The sequence below is a fragment of the Nipponia nippon genome, unplaced genomic scaffold, assembly GCF_047370975.1.
Source record: "Nipponia nippon isolate SJK-2023a ecotype South Korea unplaced genomic scaffold, ASM4737097v1 scaffold_3, whole genome shotgun sequence".
Taxonomy (NCBI): domain Eukaryota; kingdom Metazoa; phylum Chordata; class Aves; order Pelecaniformes; family Threskiornithidae; genus Nipponia; species Nipponia nippon.
Window position 1 is genome coordinate 56,087,039 of NW_028262347.1, and position 19,286 is coordinate 56,106,324.

Sequence of the window (19,286 nt, forward strand, 5' to 3'; positions counted from 1 at the left end):
GCGCGCCCCCCGCGGTTTGTTGTCAATGAGACCAGGTCGCCCCCGGCCAATCGACGGCCGCGGCGGCGCGTGGTGTGATGGCGCGTCAGCGATCAGCAGCTGCCATTAGCATAGGGCGCCCCGCCCTCCTCGTTGGAATATTCATGAGGGAGGGGGCGGTGCCGGCGGGGAGCGACGGGCTGCGCAGCGCCGAGCGCGGCGGCCGGCGGACACGCGTGGGAGCGGGGCGGGCGCTGCCGGCTCCCCCGCTGCCCCCAGGAGACCCGGCGGGGACAGAGCTGGCACCGCCGGGCCCCCAGCCCGGCTGAAGGGGCGGAAAGGCCGTGTGGCAGGCGGCGGGGGAGGGGAGAGGAAGGGGTCTGTCCGTCCTCCCCCACCCCCCCGTTAGCATCTCCGTCTCCCCGCAACTCCCCACGGACCCTCACCTCCTGAGGGGCCAGACCCGACGTCCGCTCCCACCAGGAACAGGAGCAAGAGCCAGGCTTCTTTTACTTAAAAAAAAAAAAAAAAAAAAAAGTCAATTTTATTCCAGAAAAAAACAAAAGAGGTGCCTATCGCCACCCCCCCGCCGGCCGGACCCGGCTCCGCAGTTAAAAGTTCAGGACATTTCCCCTTCCCCGAAGGCCGCGGTGCCCCCAGCCCGGCACAGAGCACCGGCTTCTCCATCCCTCTGCGAGAGCCTCCGCTGGTGCGGGCTCATCAGCACCCACGAGAAAAGGCCGGTGGTTGCGCGGGGCCCCGGGGCCGTCCCCTCGCCTCTGCTCCCGCTGCAGCCCAGACGCCCCGCAGAGGGTCGCAGCCCCTCGGCTGGCTCCCCCCCTGCTTCAGCCCTGCTGTCCCCACATGCCTGTAGCTGGCCGTCCCCCCGACAAGGGGGTTTGGGGGACTAAGGATCAGCCCCGCACCGGAGGGATGGGGGCAGGACGGCGCGGGCAGGGCGAGGGGCGCGGGAGAGGCTCGCAGGGGTTCAGGGCTGGTTCCCCAGCACCTTCAGCATCAGCAGCGCTTGCAGCCAATGCCTGCCCGTAGTGCAAAAAAGGCCCAAGAGCTGAAATCCCTCCTTCCCAAAAATGCACTGCATGTTTGCCTCCCTGTGGGGATGCGCAGCAGTAGCGGGAGAGCGGGATGCCGTCAGGCTGGGAAGTGGCGCCGTCGGGTTTTTCAGCTGCGGCTGACCGATAAAACGCACGTTGCTCGGTAAAACAGCCGCCGGGAAGAGGGGAGAGCTGATCCGGCAGAGGTAGTGGCTGGGCAGAGACCAGGTATAACCGGGTGGGGGGGTGCCGATGAGATCACCGGCTGAAAAAACCAAACCAAAACAAAAAAAACAAAACCGCGAGAAGCAGCATTGCTCACGAGGCTGTTTGGCGTCACGCGCTCCCCAGCCCATCCGCGGCGGAGGAGGCACGTTCAGCGCGGGGCACCCCATGCTGCGGAGGGGAGGGCTCCCCGCGGGGCTCAGCCGCAGCGTGTCCCCCCAACCAGCCCCGGGGACGGCCCCGCTGCCTTCCCGTCTGTGCTTTGGCTCTGGGGAAGGGGCTTGGCTCCCCCCAGCCCCGCTGAGGCAACCCACCGGCACTGCCACCTGGCCCCTGCCGAATGAAAGGGAAAGGCAACAAAACAAAACCCATGGCACAAACGGAAAGGGGACCGCCGGGCACCGGCCCGAGGCCGCCGAGAGGGAGCGAGCCGCCCCGCATCCCGCTGGCGTCGCCCCCGCCGCGAGGCGCGAGCCCCCGCGTGCTACAGCTCCGACTGCGAGCGGGAGATGCGCGGGCCCTTGCGGATCTCCTTCCGCTTCTCCTCCTTCTTCCTCCGCTTCTCCTCCTCCCGCAGCGCCTTCTGGAAGGTGTCGGCACTGGGGAAAAACTGCAGGGTGACAGCGGGGGGGGGGGGTGTCAGCAGGGGGGAGCCCCCACAGCCTCCCGGGTGCACGACCCCCCCGAAACCCACTGAAGCCACCGCGCAAGCCCTGCGGTGCCGGGGGGCTTGAGGTCGGATGCGGCACGAGGCGAATGGGGCCCCGATGCTCCCATGGGGCAGGTGGCCACAGGAGGGGGGAGATGGCACCGGGTACCCAAAACCAACTGCAGCCCAGCTGGGGAATTCAATGCACACATTTCGGCCAAGCTTCCTCCATGCTGGGGGTTTTAGGCTGTTCCCCAGCAAGCCATCCGTTCCCCTCCACAGCTGGCTGCCTGGAGCCGCAATGGGGATTGGGAAGCCCACAGGGCAAGCCAGCGGTGCTGCTATCTTACCTCAGAGTGGTCCGCTTTAAAGGGATTGCGGTAATCGGGCGATTTCTCGCTGATTCCCAGCTCCTGAGCCATCTGCGGAGTGGAGTGGAGACCGCGTCGGCGAGTGGTGCCTCCCACCCGCACACCCCCATGACCAGGGTCCCATCCTCCCCATCAGCCCCCTCTGTGTTCTTGCCCCATGCCTCAGCCCAAGGACATCCCTCAGACATGGGGTACACTCCCCCTGCCCTCCTTTTACCACAAAACCCTCACCCCCCAGCCCCAGCAGCAGAGAGGGGACGCGGTGGGGGGAGGACACCAGGAGCCGTACCAGCCCCAGGACCTGGGAGTGGGGTCCCTGCTCGAACACTCCCGTCAGGTTGCAGAAGCCGATGCCCCAGCGGATGAGGCTGTTCCAGTTGGAGTTGCGGTCGAAGTAGTGGTGCACGATCTTGGGGAAGCGCAGGACGACGTCCCCGAAGAAGGCGGTATTCTCCACCACGTGGGAGTACGCTGCAGGGACAGCCACCCACCCTGTCGGCACACCGGTACGCGCGCCCCATCCCGCCGGTGCCTATGTCCCTGCCAGGAGGTGGGGAGGCTGGGGGCAAAAGGGTAGGCTCCCCAGCACGAACTGGTCAGAGAGGCAGCAATACGGTCCCTGACAGACAGGGACCAGTCTGGGTACAGAGGGGTTTCGTATCCACCCCGGTGCCGCTCCCAGGAGGAATATCAGTGATGCACCAGAGCACTGGAAAAGGGAGGGAGGTAAGGACCGGAGAGGACCTACCATCCTTTATCTTCTCGTCCTGAGGGAAAGGCCCATCGGGAGGCACATCGGCAGCGATGAGCACAGCCCGGGAGTCCTCCAGCACCTGCCAGAGCCCTCGGTTACTGTCCCATCCTGCCAGCCCTTCCCCGTGCCCTCGGGGCACCCCAGGGGTGCTGCCCCAGCCACCCCACTTGAAACCCCACAGCATCCTCCCTTCAGGTCCTAAATCCCACCCGCCTGCCCAGATCTTCTCTTTGACCCCACAGAGGCTTCCTGGCCCTCCTCACTTCTCCTGCCCACCCTCCCCAGCCCCACGGCACACCGAGCCCAGAGGGCGGCCCACGCTGCGGCTCACTTTGAAGAGTCCCTTGAGCATGATGTCGATGATTTTGTACTGCTGGTTGACATCGTTGAGCTCTATCAGGTTCTTCAGCGCATTCATCTGGTCCTTGCGCTTCACCTCAAACAGCTTCTTATCTGTACCACCGTCAAGGGTGCCGCTGGCACGCTCCCACCACGCTTCCGCTCTCCCCCTCCACCAGGTACCCAGCACCATCCCAGTCCCCCCCAGTTCTCCATGGGATGCCCAAGGGCTGGTGGACAGCACTGCAGCCAGGATGAGACACGTGTTTCCAACCAGCCCCTTTGCCCGGACACCCCAGTGAGGCACTTAACAACGCTGGGCGCTCGTGGGGAGCTTCCTACTTGCCAGCCCCTGCTCCAGCAAGGCTGGCAAGTAGAGGCTGCAGAGAAGGATACAGATTTCCAAGCCAGAGTCCACCCTCTGCTTTTCCAGGTCTGCGAAGCTGTCCCGGGACAGCAGTAGCACCAGCAGAAAGGGGCAGATCAAGAGAAAATCCATGTTGGCCGCCACAGCCTGGAAGAAAACAGACGAACACTGACCAGCGAGGAGACTTACCGAGCAGAGGCCGCACGAGCCTCTCCCAGAGCGGCGGCTCAGGACCAAGGGCACATCACCATCGGCACCAGGGTCCTTGCGTGCCTCTCCCTTGTCCCCATGAGGGGTCTGAGGTAGACGGCAGCCAGAGCGGGGCCATGGGGCGATGCTGCAGCTGGCCCGCTCTCCCCTGCGACGAAGCCCTGGTCTACCCCTCCTCTCTACCTGCCTCCACTGCCGGCTGGGCACCCAGGGATCTGACTGAGCACTAATCCAGCAGAAAAATTAAGTCCTATCCCTTCTCCCAAAAATAACAGCTAGCTTTTTGCTGGGTTTGCAAGTTAGAGCAGCCCAGCAACCGAAGCAGCAGGACCAAAGGGAGGAGGAGGATCGCCGAGGGGCTGAAATCCACCTCTCCTTCAAGCACCAGGCTTGACCGGCTCAGCCATCTCACTTCACCTCTTGGGGTGCTGGTACCTGGACCCTTCCCCTCACTACAAGCCGGGCGCCAGCTGCAGGCCCCATGCCGAAAAGCAGCAGTGGGGTGACCTGGTGGTAGCTCCCCCGCCGCCCCAAGCGCGTCCCTCCCCAGGCGGTGCCCGAGGCTCTGCCAGGATGCGGTCGGGCAGAGCTGCTCCTGGCCACGGGGGTCCCTCAGACAGAGGGAATGTGCAGAAGAGAGGCTAGAGGAGAAGGTCCTTGGGGACGAGGACCCTGGTCCCTGGGATAGCCTAGACCTCGAAAAGGAGCACAGTACCTCGGCCTCCAGGCGGTGGGACTCGAGGCGGCCTGTCCGCAGGGATGAGGTTTCCACGGAGCCAAGCAGTGGCCACCGGCAATTATGGAAGCAGCAGCTCCTTCAGAGGCATCCCCTGAGCCACCTCCTGCTCCCAAGGGAAAGGCAGACATGTAAGGCCACCAGAGCTGCCCTCACCCTCCTGCCCCGCTCCCCTCCTGCGCCCGAGCTCACCCGCCCGGCCAAGCCTCTCTCTGCGATGCCCTGACACTGGAACAGAAACAAATCTCTTCTTCACATCAAATCTGTTTTGGGTTTTTTTCTTGTTGTTTTTCTTTTTTAAATAAACACAATTTTTCAACCCCAGGCCTGCAAGTGAGGCAAAGTGGGCAGCACTGGCAGCTCTCCCAGGCCCATGAGGAGCAGCAGCTCCCGCTCCCACCGTGCAGCTCCCGCCGAGGCTGAGCCAAGCGCCCTCGCACCCCCGGCTCGGGCAGGGAAACGGCGTCAGGCAAACGTGAGAAACCCTCTGCATTTCTTTTTGCTGTCGTGCTTTGCAAAAGGCAGCACCCCTGGAAGGGAAGGGATCAGAGTAACTACAGCCAGCATTACAGAGGAAGATACAGCTGCCCCCAGAGCAGGCTCAGAATCACAACCCGCGTTTCAGGCGCGATGCAGAGCCAGGATGGCAGCACAAGCCTCTCATACTGGGGGCCAGGGTCTGTCCCCTTTGCCCGCTGTTGTGCGAGGCTTAAGGCCACCCTGAAGGCCACAAAGCACGTCAACAGGCTGAGGTTATACAGAGAAATTCTCCAGCCCGGGCAAGCAGACGCTCTGTTAGACCCACCAGCCTGGTTGGCTTCCAAGAGACTGCTTCACCCTGCCAAAAACCACGACTCAAGGGCCCAAGGCCCGGCTCAGCGAGAGGGTGCAGGTGCCCCCTCTGCAGAGCCTCCCATAGCTGCTCGCTCGCTCCCTCCCAGGGTCTCGGGGAGGAGGAAGAGCAGCAACTCAAAAGCACAAACAGCGACTGCCCTGGGACCCAGGCTCCTGTTTGCCCCTCGGATCGGACGCGCGGCCGTAAGGACCAGGGTGGCTATTTGCTGTGCTCGTGGAGAATTGCAGAAGAACCCTGGAGGCAGCCGGCGGCCTCCAGACCAGGCTGAAAGGCAAACAGCAGAAATGCTGCCCATGACGGCTCTGCCGCACTGCCTGCAGCAGTCCCAGCGCGCCTGGTCAGGGCATTCCCCACTTCCGACACGGGAGCCGGGTGGCTGGGGGATGCCCCGCGGCTGCTCTGAGGAGGAAGACGTTGAGCTGCAAAAAAACCCGCTCAGGCGACAGCAGAGCAAAGCGTGGCTCTCGGCTGAAGTGGTTGCTGGCCAGCTGGTTGCTGCAGCAGAAAGCCCACCAGCCTGCCCCCGAGCCTCAGAACAGAGACAAGCTTTTCCAGAGACATGACAGCAGATGCTGCGTTATAGACGGTTGGTGTTTCCAATGAAAATGTTTTTAATGACTTTTTACAAATCCTCCTGCAGCAGCCCTACAGATTGTGCCATAGGACAAGGTCGGAAGAAGAGGACTGGAGAACCACGCCATACCAGAAGCCCATCACGTTTTTGTCTGACCCCTTCCCTGCTGACACTCATTCTCACATCGAAGCTGCTGAGCACCGTCGTCCATCAGGGCTGAAACACCCCAGTAAAAATGAAGCAGGAGCCAGCTGTTGCCCTCACCCGTAGGGAAAGCGAGGCTGCTGGTGCCACGTGGGACCAGCTTGAGCTTATTTCCCTTCGCTGCCCTGCCCATTTCACCCCGTTTTAATAGCAGAGGACATTCCCTCCCCTCCAGGCCAGACTGTGTAAGCCCAGGGATGTCAAAGCTTCTTGCAGATGTTCCTCCATGCTTTCCCCGCGAGCCCTCCCTTGCGTCTTCACACCCGCTGAGGGACAAGATGAGACAGAAACACCGCAGAGCTGCTCCTCTCTTCCCTCCCCGCTCCTCCCTGAACTGATCCCTGCCAAAGCCGGCTCTGCCCGGCGCTCCCAGAGCAGTCCAGGGACCCAGGGCCTGGCCTGATGCTACAGATGGGAAGGAGTTTCCACCAATATTCCCTCGTAGCCCTGGCCAGCTGGTTCCTTCAGCAGAAAGCCCACCAGTCTGTCTCGCTGTCTCCCATCCTCTTAATTTAGACATGTTTTTCCAAAGACATGACAACAGATGCTGTTATACATGGTTAGTACTTCCCATTAAAATGTTTTTAATGACTTTATAAATTCTCCTGCAGGAGCCCCATCTGAACTGAGCATCCCCGGCACTTACTTGCTTAACGAGCTCGCAAGGCCATGCTGCCAGGCTTTGGTTCCCAGGAGGGACTTTTGCAAGGACTCCCCTTCCCCTCTGCAGGGCACCGAAACGCAGTGGGGAGAAGCATCCTCAGCCAGCTTGCCCCGGGAGCACACCGTGGCAAAACAAGGAATGAAAACTCCCTGCCCCACAAATCCATCCCCGAGCCACTCCTCCGTCAACCAGATGAGGATTAATCTCTTGTCACAGCCGAACCAAAAGCTTCAGAAGTGACACACAGGCTGCTCAGACTTCTTCTGCTCGGGCAGTTCTGTAACAGGGCTTACGGGGTCAGGTGCTTCAGTGAAACAACAGCGGCCGCTTACATCTGCTTACCGCAAAAGTCCCTTCACCACCGAGACCAGATCTCGGACGCCGTGGGGACGGCTGACAGCCGGGGTTCGGCAGCCCCGACCGAAGCCAGCGAGCTGCTGTGATTTCTGCCAGGGAGGGATGCGCCCTGGCCCACCTCCGTGCCCCCGCTCCCGCTGGGGGGGGTCAGCAGCACCCCGAGGGGCTCGGGCGGCCGCGGGCACCGGCAGACGGGGATTCACTTTCCAGCACCGCTGAAACCACCGGCAATCGCACAGGGACGGAGGCGCGGGAACCGGACGAGCCGCGGCCGCCCCGGCCGCGCTGCGGGAAGCCCAGCCCGAGCCCGGCCAAGCGGGGCGCCGGCAGGAGCGGGGCGGGCCGGCGGCGACGGCAGAGCCCTTCGGGGACGGGCAAAGCCCTTGAACCAAAGGTCCAGCGAGGCACCCCCGGGGCCGCGCCGCCCGCCCCGCTGATCGGCCGCCCGGGCTGCACCGGCTGCCCTCCCGCCCGGGTCTCCCCTCGGCAGCGGCCACCTCCGCCCTGCCCGCCTGCCCCGCCGCAGCCGGGCAGCCCCCGCCGGCCCGGGGAGAGGCGGGGGCCGGGCTCCCCCGGGGCCCCTCCCGCAGGCTGCCCCGCCGGGCGGCGCGGCGCGGCCGGGCCCCCCTCACCTGCGGGCCGGGTACCGGTACCGGGATGGGCGCTCACGCCCGCCGCGCTGCCATGCCGCCGCCGCTGCCGCCGCCGCTTCCCCGCCCCGCCCCGTCACTTCCTGAGCTCCCGCCCCGCCCCGGCCCCGGCCCCGGCCCCGGCCCCGGCCCCGCCGCGCTCCCGCGGGGTCGCGGAACCGGCGGCCGGGGCTGCGGCTGGGGAGAGCGGGGCCCCGCGTCCGGCCCGGCCCCCCCGGCCCCGGGGCTGCTCCCGTTGCGGGAGGGTCTGTCCCGGTTCTGCGAGGGAAGGAACCTCGTTAGCAGGAGCCCCAAGGGGAAAGGGGCGCTGAAAGGGTTCGGAGGCAACAGGGAACCGGGGCCTGAGGCTGGAGCCTGGGGGATGATCCGTGAAGGGGATGAAGTCCCCTCTTCCCAGCGGGACGAGCAGCGAATCTGCTTCCCCAGGGGCCCCGGCCGCAGCCCCCCAGCACCCCGGCCAGAACCCCCCAGCACCCCGGCCAGAACCCCCCAGCACCCCAGCCGGCCCCGAGGGAAGGGGCCATCCCGCAGCAGCACCGGCTGAGGGTTCCTCCACAGCACCCACCACCCAGGTGCGACACCGTTTTCGCCCGCCAGTTCTGTATTTTGATAACTGGAGAACGTCGACCAAGCTTCATCCCACCCAGAAAAGGAAACGAGGAGCCATTTCAGTAACTGGGCTTTATAAATGATTGTCAACAAACCTTTTTCTGAAAATGAGCTACAAATGACTTCCTTCGTCCATCTTCTCTCTACTGCTCACTGGGAATAAAAGGCAGGACGGGGTCTCCTATTCCATTCCTGCCTCGTTCCTCTGCTGCGTGCACCACATCTTCTCATTTCAGTCTCCAATGTGCGAGAGGGACACTGCCACGCTTCCCAGACATCTGGCATTGACAGCATGAGTGGAAACCAGAGGGCAGGCATGGCTGAAACCCCAGCATGCTACTGGAACTCCCACATTTGCCACGTTTCTGACAGGAGGTGTTCATTACTAAAGCAACCCTCCCCCAAGCCACGGAACACCCCCCCCCAGCACGTGTGAGAAACACCACTGTGGGTGAACCTGAAGAAAGTACTTTCTCGACAAAACTGACGTCAAAGCTTGGTTTTGACCAGAGGATTTTGTCTTCCGTGTTCGTGACTCTTATTTCAGGTAGCCACCACCGCTGCACTTTGAGCACATCCAAAACCCGCCCTAACAACCAAGATTGGAAGGCTTTTTTGTACGTGGAAAAGCCAGAAATGAGAAACAACTTTAGCAATGTAACAAGACCTCCTGTCCACCTTCCCCCAACCCCGTACAAACAAGCAAAGGCAGTGGGGAGGAACTTCATGGGGTTGGATGGTCTCCAACCTGGACAACTTGCGCTCTGAGCGTCCCACCACAGAGTGGTAATATCATATTGGGGGTAAGCATGAGGACAAGCTACTCCTCACAGGTAACAAACCCCTCACCCGCCACATACCCTGCAAGGTGGCTGAGGGCAGCGTCCCGCAACGGGGGAAGTCCCCACCCCAGCAGGAAATCACTGCCGGGGCCGCTTCCATCACTGCTACCTGCCCGAGGCAATGCGGCGTGATGAAAACAGGAAGGCAAGAGCAGACAGTTTGAGAAATAAACAAATAACTGCATCAGGCCCCCTCTTTCTCCACGAGTAACGTGGGAGCGGGCCCTGCCTCCCATCCACGGAGAAGAGGAGGATTCGGTTCTCAGCAGAGGACTCTACGGCCAAGCAGAACGCCATTCAGTAACTCCCCTCAGCAGTGCCCGAATGCGCGCTGTACTTTGAAAGTGCTCGAGTCATCTTTGAGTTTCCACGACTTCACAGGCATACTGGCGCTAGTTAGCACACAGACAGAGGTTAAGCGATTGTTCGTCCTCCAGGGAAATCAATACAGGGATCGTTAGGGCTTTGAAGTCACAGGCTCCCTGGCCTGCTCCCCTTTCATCAGACCACCTCTGTCACAGAGGTGAATGCAATCCCAGCAGAGAGACACATCTTTCATCCCAAATATCTCCTCATTTCCCAAATATCTTCTTAAATTTGGGGATGATGAAGTCTTTCATCTCAAAGTTAGCCAAGGGTAGCAACCCCTCAGAGTTTTTCCACTTCTGTTTGCCTTCAGCTGGAACAAAGGAAGGATTAAGTATCCCTTCTACCTCTGCTACACCTACCACCCTCACATCACCTGTCAAAGGCATCTGCCCAGCAAAGGATACACAATCTCCTGATGTTTCCCGCAGGTGCTCCTCTGTCCCAGGAGGCGTTCCAGCAAGGTCTGAACGGTCCCTGACTGCACTGGCTCCACCTGGCAATGGCTGCTCTGAATCTGAGCAGTCAGAAGAAAGAACGACTTCCAGACCAACAGGAAACCGTTGGGCTTGTTCCTTCATACCACCCTTCCTCATCTCCGCACAGAGCAATGAGACCTTCAGACTTGGATCTGGGGGGAACCAAGGGGCCACCCAATATGACGACACAGTGCAGGCAGCTGCTGGCATCACTCTCTTTCCGATTTCACTGTACATCCCTCAAGGCAGTAGGCTAAGCTGGCAGCTGCAGGATTCTTCTTCATCTTACTATAACCTCCTCAAAGGAAGTTTATGGCTCCCCATCAAAGGCTAAAGCAATCCCCCAGGGATTCCCTTCTAATTTTCCAGGGCAGTCACCGCTCTCTTACCTGACAAAGGAAGAGGTGAAGAGCACGAGACGTGGCCTCAGGCAGCTCTGCTAAGTTAGCTTCTGCTGCCTCCTGGAGAATCTGGCTAATTTCTTTTTGAGAAATAATATTGCTGCTCTGATACCTCAGAAACTTGAACAAAGGAAAAAGTAGAGGCATTAAACAGTGAAAGACCCACAGACTACAACAGTGACTCATCTCCTGGAAAGACCTCTTCTGTGTAATGGGATGCTGCAGCACCTTAACCACAGGCCTGATTTTTGTATCACTTCTAATAGAACCAGTGCAAATATCCGTGTTGATGGTGCTTTGATTTATAACCAGACTTATTTTGGTTTAGGTCAGAAAGGAACTGAAACAAACCAGGTAACCTTTAGAAAGTGAAATAAGAATAACAAAGATTCACAGACCCATCCTGTATTTGGAGGGGGGAAGGTTCACACTAATAACCCCTTCCTCTCATTCACTGCCACGAGGGCTTTATCTTCAGTATTTCTGCTGGGTAGGACAACGTTCCCTCTCTCGCTCGCAGGCCCCAGGTACAGCGGGGTAGTAGGTTGCGCTAACTCCCTGCCCTGAAAAGTCAGGTCTGTAAGGTCAAAGACGGGGAGGCGAGCTGCGATGCCAAGCAGAGCTCTGCTCTCCAGAGCGCCGCAGCGTACTCCCTGACTGGCAACGGCAGTTGCATGTTCTCTGTAGGTTTCCCGTCTCCTCTCCAGGGGTCCTGGATGATATAAATAAATGCTACAAATACCAGAAGAACAAGACGTGTACACTAACAGCAGTCAGTTTCTGCAGGGTGCGGAAGGGAAGTTCATTTCAAAGTATCATTATCATAGGGCACAAATATAGTGACAGACAAAGCCACAGCAGTGTCTGAGATTGCGTGTGCGTAGGGAATAAGTTCCGATAACCGACCCGCATGCACTGTACCAACATACTGGAAAAAATGGAGAACAGCCTGCCCTCCCCCTGCTCACCAAAGTCATCAGCCTAAGAAGTTCTGACTGCAGAAAGGACTTCTGGCCCCCATTGAGCAGTGTGAAGAGCAGGAATCGGTGCCAGGGCTGCGAAGCAACATGTAGAGCTGGGAGAGAAGAAGTCAATCAAAGACAGCTTTAAAATCAGCCAAGTGACAGGCTGGACCGGGATAAGGACAGTCTTCAATACTGACCCCAAGTTTTCTCTTCTAGACCCCATGCTGCGAAACACTAAGGGGATATTTTACTCTGCTCTTACTTGCTTTTTAATCTGTCACTCTTTGGGCAAGAGTTTAGTCACAAGGACAAAAGCTTAATAGCTTTTTAAAGCAGAAAATACATTTTGTCCATCTTTGTGCTGGTACAGGAAGAGAAACCTTCTCCTGGGGTGCATTTCATAAAACAGTAAGGGGATATCTTTAGCCCAGGGTTTTAAAAATAATACCCTCTGGTTTCAATATGAGGACAAGTTTCCTGACAACGGGTTTTATTTAGCTGCAGAATACTCTTTGGGGAATGAAGAAAGACCTGTAACATCAGCTGCACAAACCGAGCTTGGGTCTGCATCAGAGAGCATACTACAGGGATCAGCCAAGCTGATGGCAGCAATGCAAACAATCAGTAGAGAAAATGTTCTTAATACGGACCATATATGATAAACAGCGGTAAGGCTCGAGGTCACCGTCTGTGACAGCGTGAAATCTCTCACTGACACTTTTATTTATTGTATGTATTACCTTCTATTTATTGCAGGTTAGGATGTATTTCTTGCATGGGACGGACAATTACAAGTCAGCTGATATAACTTTTTACACCATGGCACCTCACGACTTTCAGAAAGGTCCCTCTTCCACTGGCAGTCACGTAACCTCCCTATTGCCACTACAAGAATCTTTTCTATGGGAAAACAACACTAAAAAATAATGTAAAATGTTTGGAGGTATCTTTTAGCTGGTGGAAATGAGAAGGTACCAGCACTGTGCACTGAGCCTGCTCTGCACATCCAGAAAAATCTCTGGACCAAGAGAGGGTTTGAGAAAGCCTCAAATGAGGCAACTCCTAGAGGCAGAGTCCAGACCACACTCTTTGCAGTGTTCTCGCATCTTGCAGTCAAACATAGCTATGACCCTCATTCTGCTTGGAATAAGGAGACTCCTGTTATCGCTACTGTGAACTTCTGCACCACAGCAAGAATTTAGGCAGCCAAAGTGACAGGTTCAGCTGTTGCTGAAGCAGCATTTCATTAGCTTAATCCCAAATCAGCAGAACCTCCTCATAACATGCCACTTTTTTTTTTTTTTTTTTTTAAACCCAGCCTTTTAATAGCCTCCCTTCAGCTACCGGCTGTCATTCATCTGCAGTATTACATTTTCATTCAATCACTTCCTCTCTCCCACCAATGTCCCTTTTGTCTGGTGTTCATTCACTCCATCCCCTTCTCTCAGTGTTTAAATGACTGAATTGAACAGGCCAGGGTTCAGAGAACTTGCTGTCTGTTTTAAGATCAGAGCCAGCACCTGGACTTTGTGGCAGGAGGCTGACAATAAGCAGAAGGGTCTATTCTTCCCCTCGACTGTGCAACGCTGTCATATTATGTTATATTGCTAACACGGTATACACTAGGTCTGACATGGACTCCCAAAACCAAGGTCTGCATTCACCCCTGGAAATCTAGAATTTCCAGCTTCCATTCCCTAAGGCTGCCTAGTACCCTGTTCTCCCTTCCCCTCCCTCAGGGCCAAACTTTGACCAACGCTGTCCGTGTGGAAGACACATCATATTCAGATCCTCCCTCCCCTACATTTATGGTCTAAAGGTTTGCTACAATTGGCCTGGAAGTGAAAGACTGTTTCTATACTCCCTCCATTTCTAAACCTTTCACTCTTACCATATGGGGGGGTGGGGAATGACTTTTTTACTTCTGGAAAGCATCTTGGTGTCCAGAGCCAAAGTGAGGGCTCATGCCTGCAGGGGAGCCAGGCACTGTGATTTCATCCCAGAAAACACATGATTAACTTTAGGCACACAAATAATTTTTCTTATGGGGCATAAACTCATTAAGCATCTGCTCCAGGGCGCTACTGGATGGAGATCAAAGAGCTCAAAATCACTGCAGGAGGGAAACCCAGGAGAAGAGCGAGCTGGAAGACTTTACCAACATCCTGGTTCTTCACATACAGGTATTCCACTAAGGTTTCCAGGCAGGCAACCACAGCTTGAGAGAGCAGCAAGTCTTTCTGGAATACCAGGAGGGGGAAAAAAAGAAGAAAAAAACCCAGTCAACAGCTACTGCAAGAGGAAAATTCATAAAGTGGCAGGATCTGAAGACCATGCAGCACAGGAAAATAACACCCTTCATCTCCTTCACAGGATGCAACGTGCTGCAAATTACCTGTCATGTCAAAGAGCCAGACAAAGGCACACTACTTATTCTGAGACTAAAAAAAAAATTAAGTAACAGCCTCCAAAGAATAAAGATGGGAGCCCAACATCGCTCGAGAGAGTTAAATGTAAACTGATGTGCTATCCCCTGGAGCCCAACATCACTTGCTCAAGTTAAATGTACACTGATGTACTCCCCCCCCAAAGCCAGGGGCATGGGGGAGGGACTGGGATTTGTTACACTTTTCCCACCTCTGTCCCTATGGGTGTGGCGTCCCTGCAGAGCAGGAGATGGGAAAACAGAGATCGTCATTAGAACACAGAATTTCAGTTATCCAGTTCAACAGCAGGGAGTACCGCATAGCTTGATTTACCTTCTTTCTCACTGCGCCATGCTGCAGCAAGAGCATTTTCCCTCCTCCTCATCACATGTCTGTAAGGGGTGGAAAATGCAGGCAGAAGAAAAAAAAAGGCAGCCCCTTAGGTTCTGCAACAGGGTGGTTTCTCCTCAGGTTAGTGTACCTGCTTGAAGCCCAACAACACTGGTGTTGTTCCAGAAGTCATATTTTATATACCTGCAACTGGACATGCACCAAAAGGTTCTGCAGACTGACAACAAGCGGGAAGACCTGCCGCATGGCAAGGGGGTGCAAGGCAGCATCCTGCAGTGATGATGGCTGTGGCTGTGTGGCATCTTGGGCTGTGTTTTGGCCAACAATCACCAGCAGAGAGGAGGAGAAGTTCTGTTGCAGGACAGCTCTCAGGAACTGCATGATGCTCACTAGACAGGGAGACGCTTATTAGTGTGTGCCAGTGTTTTCCTTTCCCCTGCCCTGAGTTGGTGCCTATGGAACAGCATGGGAGAAGGTGAGGAGAGAAAATTTGGGCTTAAGGGCCCACCAGAGTTGACCAGCAGCTGCTGACAGCTGCAGGCAGAAGGGCACCTTGAGTTCCCTTGTTCATCTCCTCCCTGTGAGACACTATCCCAGTCCACACTCAGTTCCAGATATCACTACCAACCTCCAAGGAAGATTTGTCCAAACGCAGCAGAACTCCAGACAGTTCCCTTTTGCCCTTTCTCACCACCAGTTACGTACTCCCAAAGCCAAATGGACCAAAGCTTCCAGATTCCCACCAGCACCTGCATCATCCCATCCCATAGTCACCAGTTCTTCCTTGTTGCCTGTAGCATGGTACTAGCAGCTGCTTCCAGTCAAATCTCTGTAACAGATGCAAAATACCTAACAGCAGGATTGGCTTCCTCTTCCTGAAGATGACTGCATTCAGGACTTCTGTTAGGTCTAGAGAGAGCGTCTGGTGAACCTAGAGGAGAATGAAATATAAGAGAATAAATAATGCTGGTTTGGACCAGGTAAAAAGCTCCCTTATGTACTTTCAGTCCTTAAACACTACCCCATGATGACCGTTGAAAAACAAGGGGAGAGCAACAGGGTTTCAGAGTCTGATCCAGAAGGGAGAGACACATCGCTGGGCCCTCAAGTTTCGCTCACCACCAGCTGCCAGCCCCGCACAGCTTCCAAACCACAGTGCAACTCGTTTGCCTGTCTTGCACTCACTACTCCCTGCAGGCCCTCTGGCATGTGGCTGGCAGACTGCTGAGCACAGGGACCAGCAGGAACAGCCATCACCAAACACGGCTTAGCCCCACAGCCAGTCAGCAAGACTGAGGAGCCAGGCAGCCAAAAGCCAGCAGCGACGACAAGAATCTGGCCCTGCCTGCTGGAGCTGGGAAGCCTGCAGAGAGCCCAGGGCTAGGAACTATGGCATGGGTGAAGGAGGCAGAGGAGGTTAGGGACTTGGGAACTAGGGGAAACAGGAAAGGTGGGCTTGAGAGGGCCATCCGCAATAGACTGTTTCCCTCACAGAACAGCCATTCAGCAGCGATGGCTTAAAGCCTCACAGAGCCCCAGAAGGGTTCAAACTCTTCAGTAAGGCAGAGAGTTGGCAAGGGAGGGCAGGCATAAGGACTACAGGGCTGATTCCTTCAAACCGTCTTCTGAAGAGAGAAATGTTCAAAAGGAGAGCTAGGAGTACCTCCTGCAACACAGTGGCAGTGGTTACTTGTCTAAGAACTGAGAAGCCAAAGCCTTTAATAGCCTACCATCCACGACCCATGTTTATCCACAGGCTTCCGCTAAAGCCAGCAGCAGTAACTCAGTTAACATGCAAGCTTGCTATGGCCAGACAAGTCCTCACTATTAACACCAGCCTGAGATGAATGTGGCCATTTCTCAGAGCCATTGTTCCCCTCTAAAAAACTGCAGGCTCGGGGAGACAGCCTGGCATCAGCTCACATTCACAGCCACAAAGGCCAAAGGCTCTCTTATAAGGGCCTCCAGGATGCTTTGTGCAGCTTCAGCCATACTGAGCAGCAAAGCAGCAAGAGAAGTGAGTCTTCCTCTTATCTCCTCTCCTTTCCCCTCAGCAGAAGATTAGAAACACTGAAGATCAGAAATGCTGAAGATCAGAAATGCTAAAGCATCCTTCAACCACTTCCATTTGCCACCTGCATCCGTAGTTTCTTTCCCCAACTCTGGTGCAAGAAAGATTCTGGATTGCAAGTCACAGCACATCAAGCCAGTAAGGTACTGATGAAGCCAAACAACGGGCTTATAAACCACTAAATGATTGCACTTCAAGGATCAATATGAGTTGAAAGAATCACTCCCAGAAGATGAAGCTCAACACTAGCCACTAGAACTGGCACAACACTGACCACCCAGACATAGCCCTGACTTGGAAACCGAGAAGGTAAATTGTGCTCAGCAGTTAACAGAGCAGGGACAGGCAGCTCTTGCTATGCACTCGCACAGCTGACAGTCCATACAAGTCCCATGCTGTAAGACCTAAGCAGAGGCAGCACACCCGTGAAGCAACAGGTGCAGACTTGGTCTGGGTTGGCCTTTCGGAAAACGTCTTCCCTCAGCATTAGAAAACCAACCTGGCCTCTCTGTGCAGATGCACGCACGTCCTTAATGTGATTTTATCAATCATCCGTGAATAGGTGCACTGACTCCCAAAGCGCATACTCTGCTGGGCATAACTGCAAGAGCAGAGCCCACAACACATGACAGGCTGTTTAACTCCCTATCAAGAGAGGGAGAGAGGCCTGGGTAGATACTTCAAAAGGAAATGTTATCCCCTCGTGTCGGCATTAGAAAGTGCTTCCCTTGAAGTTGCAATTCCAACATCAGCTGACAACTCCAGCTTAGCTCTCTTGTCAGACTGCAAAGCATCAAATACAATGACAGCTGCCCACATTCATATGAGCTTGCTAATACTGAACACTTACTTGCCAATAATAGCTTTGGATTGTGACTGTTCCACTATCGATCATTCTAGTACCAAAAAAGCAGTGTACGACATGAGAGCTGTGTCTCCCACCCTCAGCCTTCCCTTGAGAAAGGCCTTAAAATGTATTTTGCTCTGTCCTGAAAAGGAAAGTGATTTGGGTCAGGAGGGCTGGATATGCACTTTTTCCCCCACGATTTGTGTCCCTCTCTAACTCTCCAATGATTTGGGTCTCAGCCTTCAGCAACATGCTAGCTTCCAGTCCTAGCGGAGAAGTGCAGCCTGGAATAACTTGTGGACAATAACAAAAGAGCAACCAAGGCAAGCAGATTCCAGGCCAAAGCAAAATGGTGTCCTCTGCTAATGAAGATTTTTTTAATTTTTTTTTTTTTTAAGGTTTAGCCATTCCCTGGATCTGAACACTAGAGTGGTTCTAACCTCAGTATTGTAGCGATGCTGATAAAGTAAGAGAGACGCAACCAAGAGCCACCCAGAGCACAGCAAGGCATCCTCAGATGACAGGTAAGCAGGTTCAGAGGGAGGGGACCGCAACCAGGTGCACTCCAAAACCTTCTGCAGGAGCTCTAGCAAGGACACGTTGGAGAGCAGCACAGCCACTGCTGTGTGGGAGAAACATAATCAGAGAGGCTGATGGGATGGCACAGGTTAAACCAGCTTGACGAGCAGAAGAGAAGTGCAGAGCACACCCCTGCTGCAGTGAGGCAGCCCCAGCTGCCACGGCTCATCAGAGTAAGGCTGTCCAGCTACGCTGGTATTCATCTCCCACAGCACAAGCGACCGCTCGGCCAGCTAATAAAATGACCAGCCTTCAGCCAACACAGCTGGAAGGTTGGTTAGAGCTGTTCTCTATTATTGTTTAATTTTTTGAACCATGGCAATACCAAGACATTTCAAACAAGGCACAAAAGCCCCACTGCTGTGTTTTATGAACAAGAAAAATACAGTGATTCTGTCTCTCAGCAGCCAATTCCTGAATCATCAGAAGGCAGCAAAAACAGAACAAAACAAAACAAAACCCCCAACCTAAAAATCCTCATCCCAAATACAAAATGGTCTTTGTTAACTGTAATTCTGTGTCTGGAAGGGGAAAAATCCACCTTACCTGCTCAGACAGTTAGAATATAGCCTCTGATGGCCAAGCTACAACCTCGCTGAGATTAACTCAGCAATCAATATGATCTTGCCTCACCTCTCTGTTGACTACAAGGTGTTGTCTGATGAAGGCTGCAGTACAGAAAATTCAAGGATGGCTGCAGGAGGTCAGTGTCCCTCGGCCTGCATTTCCCACAGAGATTACTGACTGGAAACAAAAAAACATGCATAACGCAGACACCAACATAACAGAGCACCTCAGCAACAAGAAAGAAGTCAGTCAGTGGAGAGAGAGTTCGGACAAGAGCGACACAACCTGAAGTGAGAATAAACAGAGCATGGTACAGACAAAGCAATAGGCATCTGCCCTAGAGTGTTTGCTCTAGACTGGACAGTGCAGTGGAGGATGATAATGGGGAGGGGGGAATAGAAAAGAGTGTATTAAAGGGCACATATCACATTGGGCAGTAATGAATCCAAGAGCAACAGACTGTAAGTTACCTGTTTCCACAGAGTGAGTTTGATCCTAATACTACGTCAACCATAAACAGCCATGTGCCTCTCTCACATGGTGACCAGACTGGGGAATGGCACGGAGAGCTGTGCTCCTCCACTCTCACCAACTCTGCTCGCACTAGGAATAAACGCTCCATGTTTGTTGTAAGCACCAAACACTTAGGAACAATGTTTAGCAAGAGTTTGGGAGGGAAATCCAGGACTGCAGGGCGCAGCAAAACTGTCGCAGGAGATCTTTTGAAGAGCTTAAAGTCTGAGTAAACAATTCTCAAAAAACACACATCAACATGCCTCCCCACACCCCTTCC

The 19,286-nt window shown here is 55.3% G+C and overlaps 1 protein-coding gene across 2 annotated transcripts in view; it reads right to left on the minus strand.

The window, feature by feature from the left end:
• Window positions 1-606: 606 nt before the first annotated feature.
• Window positions 607-19,286, minus strand: part of LOC104021704 (coiled-coil domain-containing protein 134) — a 47,295-nt gene continuing 28,615 nt past the window's right edge. The window contains exons 23-34 of one of the 2 annotated variants that reach the window (XM_087764633.1): window positions 18,560-18,670; window positions 17,788-17,969; window positions 15,279-15,360; window positions 14,613-14,818; window positions 13,811-13,892; window positions 11,656-11,762; window positions 3,769-3,886; window positions 3,365-3,486; window positions 3,028-3,112; window positions 2,569-2,750; window positions 2,259-2,330; window positions 607-1,869 (exon numbers count right to left, since the gene is read on the minus strand). In XM_087764633.1, the coding sequence (XP_087620759.1) occupies window positions 1,744-1,869; window positions 2,259-2,330; window positions 2,569-2,750; window positions 3,028-3,112; window positions 3,365-3,486; window positions 3,769-3,886; window positions 11,656-11,762; window positions 13,811-13,892; window positions 14,613-14,818; window positions 15,279-15,360; window positions 17,788-17,969; window positions 18,560-18,670 (1,475 nt within the window). In that variant the 3' untranslated portion in view covers window positions 607-1,743. Of the gene's footprint in view, window positions 1,870-2,258; window positions 2,331-2,568; window positions 2,751-3,027; window positions 3,113-3,364; window positions 3,487-3,768; window positions 3,887-4,664; window positions 4,792-7,972; window positions 8,059-11,655; window positions 11,763-13,810; window positions 13,893-14,612; window positions 14,819-15,278; window positions 15,361-17,787; window positions 17,970-18,559; window positions 18,671-19,286 lie in introns of those variants that run through there. The other variant, XM_087764631.1, reaches the window with a different exon arrangement.